The sequence below is a fragment of the Morus notabilis genome, unplaced genomic scaffold (genome assembly GCF_000414095.1).
Source record: "Morus notabilis unplaced genomic scaffold, ASM41409v2 Scaffold2035, whole genome shotgun sequence".
Taxonomy (NCBI): Eukaryota; Viridiplantae; Streptophyta; class Magnoliopsida; order Rosales; family Moraceae; genus Morus; species Morus notabilis.
The window spans coordinates 612,133-622,585 of record NW_010360448.1 but is presented as its reverse complement, the minus strand read 5'-3'; the positions used below and the strand labels follow the sequence as shown (position 1 = coordinate 622,585).

Here is a 10,453-nt window from a genome sequence, read left to right as displayed (position 1 = left end):
GGGCCTATTATAATCTGAAAATAAAAAAAATAAAAAATTAACCAAACATTTTCGGGTAGGCTCGGGTAGGCTCGGGCGGGTTTGTCGGGTTCGGGTTCAATTCTTACACCCCTATTATCTACGGCGGCCGTACACGTACTTGACGATTTGACGCGTAGAGATGTTTCTGCCATGGTGGTCGCCTATGCTAATTATTCTAAAACTGGGTCTGGTTTTCTATCGCGCTGGTCGACATCGTTGCGAGAGAAATCGACGTTGATTGTTTCCACTAGTACAAATTGCATTCGCCTATGATGATTTCTGATTATTACAGAATGTTTTTGGGTGATGTATCTTTGTCGACAGGAAAAGACAAATATTTGGGTTTCAGGTGGCCAGATTTTCATCGCCGGGAGTTGGAACACAAGGGTACGGGTTGTAGATTTGGATTTGGGTTCACCGATAGCTTTCAAACTCAGAAGCGAAAGTAATTTTAATTCTCTTCTTTTTTATCAAACTAGTTTGTAATGTGTTCTAGACATATTATCGTGTTAAAGGCACTTAAAAGAGCTTATTATTTATTGAAAAATGAGAAATTCATTCATACAACTATTTAAGGACTTTTAAATTTATTTTAAAAGGAAATATGTGTAAAGATAACAATTGAAAAAATTTTTAAGTAAGGACACATTTGCAAAAATTATTATAACCAACTAAAAATAAAATAGGAACAGAAATGAAAAAATTACTCTCATACGAATAATGTGAGGAATAATATATATTTTAAAAAAACACACAAAAAAATTAAAATGTAAAAAATTTCAAAAAAATAAAAATAAAAAAGTAAAAACATGAAAAAAGAAAAAAAAATAAGTAGAGGAATTACCACGTGACAGCCCGAGAACCATTTAGAATTGTTAGATCAGATATAATTCGTGTTGGATGCGAGATAATACACGTATAATGCTTTAAAGCACATCTCTAATGTAACTTCTAATAGGGTTGTATAAGAATTGTTGTAGCCTTTCTACCACACGATTTTACTCGAACGTGGTGTAGAATGTAGTCCAAAATATAGGGCGTGTTTGTTTTCAGTTTTGAAAGCGTTTTTGATGTTTTCCGAGGAGAAAAAATTGAAACTGAAAAGAAGACCGTGTTTGGGGAAGCACCGTACCAAAATAAAAAATAAAAACGTTTTTGTATTTTTCCCTAAAATTGATATCTTTCTGAAAACGGATTAAAGTCGTTTTCATTTTTTCTGTTTTCATTTTCTCTAGCTCACCTCCATCCCTCTCACCGTTCTCTTCTCTCCCTCTTTGCAGCGGGCTTCTAGCTGGAATCACAGGTCTCGGGATCTAAACGACAGCCTTCTTCTCTGATCTCCGACTCTGCTCTGCCCATACTCTCCCAAATCAACCGAGGTATGCCCATTAATTTGATTTGATGATGATTTTTTCAAGTATTGGCGGTTCTAGCTAAAGATCTGGGTCATTTTTTTTTGCTGGTATTTGTTATGATTTGCCTGTTCTCGGGTATTTTTGGGAGTTTAGGTTGGTATTTTTTCGAGTATTGCCAGTATTTGTTGATGTTTTGGGGTTTTTTTTTTTTTTTTTTTTTTTTGCTGATCTTTGTCTTGATTTGCAGTTCTCGGTATTTTTGGGTGTTTAGATGATTTTTTGTTGTTCTCGACAATCCTGGGTATTTTGCTTTTCTCTGGTATGGATTGATATTTGCTGTTCTCAGGTCAAATTCGTCAATGATGACTTACACTAGTTGCTATAGTTACATGGATGTTTCTATTATTCCTTCAATTGTACAAGAGAAATTGAGCTATTGAAAAATGAATATTAGAATTGCTTTCTTCTGGCAAACTGATCGTCTAATTCATATATGGAACTTAGGTAGATGTTGAGACAATAAAGAAAATCTTGTCGTTTATTCGTTGATATTTTGCTTTGGCTTGATAAGAAAAACCAAAATGAAGTGAGAGTGTTGTACGTATAAATTATTTACTATGTACTGTAATTTAAATTATTGTATTAATTATTAATGTTTTTATTTGAGATTTAATTTGAAATTATTTAATATATTATTATTTTAAATATTATTATATATTTTTAAAAATAAAACTACCAAACACAATTTTTAATTTTTTTAGACTGAAAATAATTTCTTAATAAAATTACTAAACACATTTTTAAAAATAATTTTTACTTAAAAATAAAAATATTTTTATTTTTATTTTCATATAAAAAATAAAATTATTTTAAAATGAGTTTCAAATGCACCTACAGAGTTGCACCCGATAAATTCTCAAACAAAATATTGGTATTTTTTTTTTTTGCCTAGGAAAATACTGAGTAATTTTTTTTATTATATAAAATTCTTGTCATTTTGTCATTCTTTCCCTTCCGAAGTCCACTTTGTGGTTTTTGCTCTTTTTTGTCACAACTGATTCTACAATCTCCGAAGGAAAGAAGGAACGGAAACTCAAGGTATTTGTTTTTTACTAAATCTTTTTGCGCATTTAATTCTTGTTCTTCAAACTCAAAAATGGTCATTTGTGAAACTGGTTTTGGTCGGCTTCCCCCCAAAAGTTTATGGTAATTCTGCGGCTTCCCGTTTTTTTTTTTTTTTTTTTTTGGCCTTGACACTCTCTCACCTACGGAGAAAATGAAATTGTTTGACATTGTTTTGTTTTATTTTTTATTTTTTATTTTTGTTTGAGTTTTGATTATTTTTGCCCATCTGATATTGAATTTTTGGTTGTAGAAACTGTTTGGGATTTCTTTAAACCCTAGAATTAAAACCTAGTGTCAGCCAAGTTCATAATTTTATTGTGTGAATTATAGGCTTCATAGTCGGTGTATTTGATTATCTGATTTTCATCTCCTTTTGTTTTTGGTTACTCTTGTTTCCAATTGACTGCTCTCTCTTTTGTTGTGTTTTTCTCAGAGTTTTGTCATTTTCCATCTCTTTAACTTCTCTTGGGGCTAACCAGTTCTTGCTTTGATTTCTTTTTTATTTCTTCTTTCCTTCCGTCTTTCGTACGAAAACGGAAGCATTAGTTACATTCATGAGCAAAAATTACTGGTGGATTTTTCTGTTGTGGGTTCATTCAGATTGTTCCAGATTTGCTGGTGGTGCCCTTCTCTTCATCAACCTTGTATTTGATTGTGCTTCTTGATTTGGGTATTAATTTATATTCTGTTTTTCCTTTTTTAAGAAGGGATTTGTTATGGGTTAGATGGTATTCTGTTGGTTCTTGAATGTATGCTTCTTGAATTTACGTTTCGTTTGTTTTTCAGTTTTAGTGTTGTTTTCCATTTTTTCATTTTTGTTGGTATATATAATAGGTTTTAGAGTCAGAACTGACTTTCCATTGCTTTTAGGTGTGCTACTTGGGGCCCATTTGGAAGGTATACTCAAGCCATGATTCTTCGTTATGATGTTTGAAATTTAAATTCTTTGTGAGAAGAAAACACTATAGTAAAATCAATGATTTGAGTTTGAGTATATGAAGCAAACGGGCCCTTAGTGTTGTTGAGTTTGAGACGCCACCAGTGCTCACTTTGGCCACCGAGGTGCACAATTTCTTTTTTGGCGCGTGTGTTTTTGTGTGTCTTCTATGTAAAATGGTTGTGTGTGTAATTTCTAATATGTATTGGGATGTTATTGAGGTGATTTGTTTGGGTAGAATGGGGAGAAAAATTGAGATGGGTGTGTTTGGGGGAGAGAGAGATGCTGAATGTTTGGGTGTGTTTGTTGGGGTTTTTATTTGAGGGAAATTAGGAAAGTGAGACAAAGAGGAAAGGGAAAGGAGGGAAGTATTTAAATATAATGATGCATAAATACCAACTGATGCCCAATTCTGAGCATTATGGGATAATTGTCGATCTTCTTGGTCGGGCTGGAGAGTTGGACAAGGCCATGGAAATCGTTAATAAAATGTCATTTCTGGCCGAGCCATATGTTTGGGGAGCCTTGCTTGGTGCATGTCGAATACATCACAATATCAAGCTGGGAGAGGTTGGAGCAAAGAATCTTTGCAAGTTAGATTGTACTCATGCGGGGTATTACATGTTATCAAATATCTATGCTGTGGATGAGAAATGGGAAAGTGTAGCAGAACTTAGAACTCTTATTAGGGAGAAGAAGCTGAAGAAGACGATTGGGAAAAGTACGGTTGAAGCAGGAACTGAAATCTATAGCTTTGTTTCCGGAGATAGATTTCACCCAAACTTTGAGAAGATTTATGAATTGCTGAGAAAGCTGGAGGTGAAGATGAGAGTGGAATCTTACATTCCTCATATAGAACTCTTGCAACATGACGCGGTGCTCTTATAGTTTGAATAGGGTTGTCGGGACAAAAAGGCTAAGACAATCTGGAGGGCTCTGACTTTAGCTATTATTTGGGGTCCTCTGGCTTGAGAGAAATCAGAGAGTTTTTGAGGAGAAAGAGGTGCCTTTCGAAGATTGATTCGAGAAAGCAAAATACCTAGCACCTTTGTGGTCTTCACCAGATTCTTACTTTAAAAATTTTCCGCTTTTGCTTATCTTGTTAAGTTGGGATGACATCTTATTCTTGTTAAGTTGGGATGACATCTTGAATAAGATGGGGCACATAATCTATTTTCTAGTTTTCTGGTTGTTTTTGTCCTTGTTTTGGATTCTGGGTTTAGTTTTTCATTCGTTGTTTTCTGTTTTGTTCTCTTTGTTTCCTTATCAATGGATTTCTCATCCATCCTGAACCTTCTGTATTTTTTACTTGATCAATGAAGTTTCCTATTTCTTATAAAAAAAGAGGTTGTACATACTCGTGATGTACGGTATAAGATTAAGAATATGGTACTGGTCTCCTTATATGCATTTTTCATTGATGCTAATGGTTTTTTTCTTTTTTTTCTTTTTTTTTTTTTGGTAGAAGATGATTTTTAATACAACTGTTTCCTATGTTTCACAGGACATGAGCTTACTGCGTCAAATAGTCCCATCTCTAATCTTCAAATCCTTGAAATCTCCTTGGCAACTATGTTGTTTCAATCCTCGTTCAGAGCCATCTCACTTGATTCATACAGTAACAAAACCAATAGCTCCAAATAATGTTGTCAAAGCCATATGCAATGCGTTCAGAAGCGGATGGACTTGGGATACCCTCTCTAGGGAATTCCATCACATCGAGTTCAATGAACAACTCATCGAGAAAATACTCTTGGAATTAAAGCAACCTATTGATGCAAAATGGGCTCTAGGTTTCTTCCACTGGGCAGCACACAGAGTAAATTTCCAACATTGCCTTCGGTCTTACTGCTTAGCCATTCACATCTTGGTCCGAGCTCGGCTGAACTTGGATGCTAGAGCTTTGATCGAAACGGTTTTGAAGAAAAATGCAGGGGATTCTTCCAAGTTCTTGGTGGTTGATTCACTACTAAGTTGTTACAAGATTACTGATTCAACCCCATTTGTGTTTGATCTGCTTGTGCAGTCTTATTCCAGGTTGAGAATGTTTGACTCTGGTTTTGACGTTTGTTGCTATTTGGAAGAACATGGGTTTTCATTGAACCTGGTGAGTTTCAACACTTTTATACACGTTGTTGAGAAATCTGATGAGAACACTATGGTTTGGAGGATCTATGAGCATATGATTTGGAGGAGAATTTACCCAAATCAATCGACGATTAGAACATTGATTAGCTCTTTGTGTAAAGAAGGGAAGTTGCAAAAATATGTTGAAATGTTGGATAGGATTCATGGGAGAAGATGCTCTCCTTCTGTGATTGTGAACACCAGTTTGGTTTTCAAGATTTTTGAGGAAGGAAGAGTTGAGGAAGGTGTTGTGTTGTTGAAAAGAATGTTGCAAAGGAATATGTTGTTTGACACAATTGCTTACTCTTTGATTGTTTATGCTAAACTAAAGCTTGGAAATATAGTTTCTGCACAGGATGTGTACGAGGAAATGCTCAAAAGAGGCTTTCGAGCGAACCCTTTTGTTTATACATTGTTTATAAGAGCATACTGCAAAGAGGGAAGAATCGACGAAACGCATTGCATGATGAAAGATATGGAAGACATGGGTTTGAAACCATATGAGGAGACTTACAACTCTCTTGTTGAGTGTTATGCCAAAGCCGGAAGATTGGAAGAAAGCTTAAGGAATTGTGAGGTAATGATGGAGAAGGGCTTCGTTCCTAGTTGTGCAGCTTTCAATGAGATGGTTCACAAGCTTTGTGAGAATGGAGAAGCGGAAAAAGCAAATGCGATGCTAACTCGATTGTTAGAGAAAGGGTTCTCACCGAATGACATCACATATGCTAGTCTCATTGTTGGCTATGAGAAGAAAGGCGATGTGGAAGAAGTTCTTAAGCTCTTTTATGAAATGGTGAGCAAGTCAATATCTCCTGGATCATTGGTTTTTACAACGTTGATTAAGAGCCTTTGTCGATCTGGAAAATTGGAGCAAGCAGAGAAGTATCTTAGAATTATGAAAGATCGTAAAATTGTATTGCTTCAAAGTGTTTCTACAAAAGGAAGTTCTTAACAACCATGTTAACCTTTCATTGTATCAGTCATAAACTCTCCATACTTCTAGGCAAAAACAGAGAGCAGCAACTGCACAAGGAGAGTAGAGAAGACAGTTTTTATAGAGAGGATATACACCACGCCAAAAAAGAGTACTCGGTTGAAACTATGGCAATCATTTAGGTTGAATATAGTAAGGGCTCCGTCTTCTTGGAGAACTTTCACTTTCCTTCATTTCCCTTTTCCTGATTTCACTTTCTCTTAGACCTTTCTTTTGGATCCAAAGATTCCACAACTTCCTTCACTGCATAAAGGGCCATCTTTTTCACCTCCAAGTTGGCCTTCTTAGCCCTGTGACTGGAAGGGAGAGTTCGGAATTCTTCCTGTCAACTGAACGCACTCATCAACAATTTCGGGTGAGACAAAGTCGAGTGCGACTTTTATGCAGGACTTCAAGTTTCTAACTTGATGAGACAGCCAGCAGGTATGAAGACAGCATCTCCACGTTTTTGGACAAAGGTCCATGGTTCAATCCAATATCCCTCCTTAAGCTTCCTTTTGTGCTCCATAGTCAAATACATGGTCTGATCATGACTGGGGTGAATAACCTGTTGTACTGGACAACAGTCAGTGTGGCTAAAATTCTCTGAAATGCTTTTTTCAGATACTCCTGCAGCTTGGGAACATCCTCTCTCCGTAAAATGTCCTACAGAGCCCCACCCTCAGCTTCTTCCATGCTTTCCAATGTAATGTATTTCCAGAATTTAGTAACTGATCAATATTACCACCACTTTCATCTTTACCTAATTTTTTCCTCCTGACTCAAGAAAGTTTAACTGTGAAAATTCTTTATCCTTCCACTCACACTAGCAAAAAATTTCTCTTTGGTCTTGCCCACCGTGCTTCTTTTTCAGGTGTATGAGTCGGAACATTTACTGCTGATACTTGCAACAATAAAGTTTGGTTACAGAATCTCCACGCCCATGTCCGGCTTTAAGGGCAATTTGACAGAGAGGTTTAAAAATCCATTAAGAGGATGTGTATATTCCTTAATTGGCAAGCAGGAGACGAATTCAGCAAATAAATCCGACACCCTTTTAAATATCCACACAATAAAGTTTGACAGGGCAATGAAGTTTGCTGAATTCGTCTCCTGCTTGCCAATTAAGGAATATACACATCTTCTTAATGGATTTTTAAACCTCTCTGTCAAATTGCCCTTAAAGCTGGACATGGGCGCGGAGATTCTGTAACCAAACTTCATTGTTACAAGTATCAGCATGAACGAGGAAACAGTCACAGACGAAGAAGATGACCAAAACAAAAACAAAAGTAAAATTTTTATCCTGAAAATTATGAGACATGCAGGAGCTTCATCAGACAAATTGAACGCGTATTCTGGATATTTGGTGAGTGAACGTGTATATATATGTGGGACAAAAAATCATTTTTCATTTCCATAAAAAAATATATTCATGCATGATTTCTTCTGTTTTTTTTAAGTGAATTATAAGAGATGATAACTGATATAAGAACTTGATTTAGTGTGGGATGGGTGCGCTAGTGGATGCTAATGTGCTAGCATTCTTGATTGCTACTTATTTTTAAATTATATTATAAACTTGAATACTCTTTTTGTTTTTATTGATTAATAATTTTATAATTTTTATGAATTATTAAAATCTTTTTAGTTTAAGATTAAACCGCCTAAATTAAAGCGTTCAAACCGTTTAGTGATTTGGTTCAATTTAATTTTTGTTGAAAATATTAAACCGTCTAAAAGAATTTTTTTTAATTTAATTAGTGGTTTTTTTTTTTTTAAAAAAAAAAGGTCTAAACCGACCGCGTACAACCTTACTTTATTCTTTGTCTCTAATAGAATTTTCTTTATGTATTGTACTTTATTTATTTTCTAAAATATGATAAATTCTTTTCTTCATCATTATTTTAGGTACAAAAAAGCACTAATATGTCCCCTCTCAATTAAAAAAAAACAAAACTGCAAATATGAGTACATGATGATTTATAGCCCATGTGTTTCTCGTTAACAAAGATCCCTCATTACTTGTTACCACTAATGAGTAAGGTTTCGTTCACTTTGCGGATTCGAGTTTTCAATTCGAGCTGAGATATGACATTTTTTGAGAGTTTTTGACTGTAGCAGAAAAAGTTAGATGTGACCTTTTTTTAAAGCTTTTTACTGTAGAAACTTAAAACTGAAAACTCGAATCGGTGAAATGAATAAGGCTTAAACTTTTTTTTCCCCTTATATTTTCTCGATGAGTTCAATGTTTTATACTCCACACTCACTTTAAAGTTCATATCTGGTCAACGTACTTTGTGGTGTTGAACTTGTAGTTTAGTGGGAGGGAAAGTGAAATCATCATTTAAGTAGAGATTGAGCTAAGATTTATTAAACAGTGTTACTGAGTACCGATAGTACTAAGTATCACTCACTAATTAAAAGTAGATTCTACTGTATGAGACCCATAAATGGAGTGCTTTGAAGCATTTTTTAGATTTATTTTTTCAACTATTGATAATGTGAATAGAAGACGGGACATCATTGCTTCTTTTTATTCAATGTGAAATGGTATTTCTCATCAACATATAGGTCGTGTTTGAAATTGATCTCGTTTTTACTTTTCACGTTTTTTTAAAAAAAATGAAAATTTTTAAAACGGCGTTTGGTGCAATAAAGATAAAAACCATAAATAAAAATGATTTTTTGATTTAGTGTAAAATGATAGAGAAATGAAAAATGACTTTTAGTCGTTTTTCATTTTTTATTTTCGTTTTCTCCTCTCTCGAGCAGAGAGAGAGAAAGAGAGATATTAATGAGTTTTTTTACACTGAAAATAATCTCTTAATAAAACTACCAAACGCATTTTTAAAAATGATTTCTGTTTGAGATTGAAAACGTTTTCATTTTCATTTTCATACAAAAAATAAAATTATTTTAGAATGAGTTTTAAATGCGCTCATAGTGTTCAAATAAATTTACTCGTTAAATGTCAAATTGTGGACAAATAAAATACACATGTATAACGACATCTAAACAATAGGTTAACGGTTTGAATTGAACCATCAAATTATTAATTATAAACTTCTATTAGATTTTTACATATAATTTCGTTTTATCCAAAGTGATTCTAATGTAACTTTAGATATCAATATTGTGTCTTATTAATAAGATACTTTTCCGTACCCAATTACAGTTGTGAACATAACCATTATAGTTCATTTAACTGTTAATCGAAAAAGAACACAAATTTTCCCTTTTTTTCTTTATATTTTCTCAATGAGTTCAATGTTTGATACTCCATACTGATTTCTGTAGAATTATCATTATCATTATTATTTTAAAGTGGGTGGGGCAGGTCCATGCGTCGGTCCCTATTTTTGACAAGATCATCAAGGAAATATTTAAGTCAGTGTGATCTATGTAGTATCTAGTACAAAAATAATAACTTTTATAACAATTTGGGATCGATTATGGCTTAGTTTAGTAGTGTTGTAGATTTTAAAAAAAATTACTTTTAACTGTGCTGAAGGAAGAAGTAACTGTTACAAAAAGTAACTTTTTGGTAAATTATAATTATAGTAGCTATGTTGGTTTCAAAATTAGTGTAATAGCGTTTAGTAAATTATGAGTTTGAATTGTTGTGAATAGTTAAAAATTACGACTATATTATATTATATTATAATATAATATATATAATTACAATATAATATATATTTAATATTATATTTAATATAATAAAAAAACTATTATTATATAATATATTATATCATTATAATATAGAATATAATATTATTATTAAAATACTTAATATAATTATAATATTATAAAAATATTATAATATTACATAAAAAATATTAATATTTCAGTTATAATATAATTAAAAATTACAACTATATTATATTATATTATATTATATAATCATTATTATAT

The 10,453-nt window shown here is 33.2% G+C and overlaps 2 protein-coding genes across 5 annotated transcripts in view; both read left to right on the top strand.

The window, feature by feature from the left end:
* Nucleotides 1–2,398: 2,398 nt before the first annotated feature.
* LOC21402905 (pentatricopeptide repeat-containing protein At1g66345, mitochondrial) lies at nucleotides 2,399–7,391 on the top strand. Of its 4 annotated transcripts, none has more exons than XM_024164510.1 (3): nucleotides 2,399–2,474; nucleotides 3,372–3,398; nucleotides 4,943–7,391. In XM_024164510.1, the coding sequence occupies exon 3, from the start codon at nucleotides 4,946–4,948 to the stop codon at nucleotides 6,515–6,517; it is 1,572 nt and encodes a 523-aa protein (XP_024020278.1). In that variant the 5' UTR covers nucleotides 2,399–2,474; nucleotides 3,372–3,398; nucleotides 4,943–4,945; the 3' UTR covers nucleotides 6,518–7,391. The 4 variants fall into 4 exon arrangements, 3 of the variants coding, with proteins under 3 accessions (XP_024020278.1, XP_024020277.1, XP_024020276.1); XR_002902078.1 differs by lacking the exons at nucleotides 2,399–2,474; nucleotides 3,372–3,398 and adding an exon at nucleotides 2,528–2,582 and having other exon boundaries at nucleotides 4,943–6,982; nucleotides 7,163–7,391; XM_024164509.1 differs by lacking the exon at nucleotides 3,372–3,398.
* Nucleotides 7,392–7,427: 36 nt separating this feature from the next.
* Nucleotides 7,428–10,453, top strand: part of LOC21402904 — a 6,845-nt gene continuing 3,819 nt past the window's right edge. Inside the window, exon 1 of the mRNA XM_024164512.1 lies at nucleotides 7,428–7,907. The gene's annotated coding sequence lies outside the window, so the exon portion shown is untranslated. The remainder of the gene's footprint in view (nucleotides 7,908–10,453) is intronic.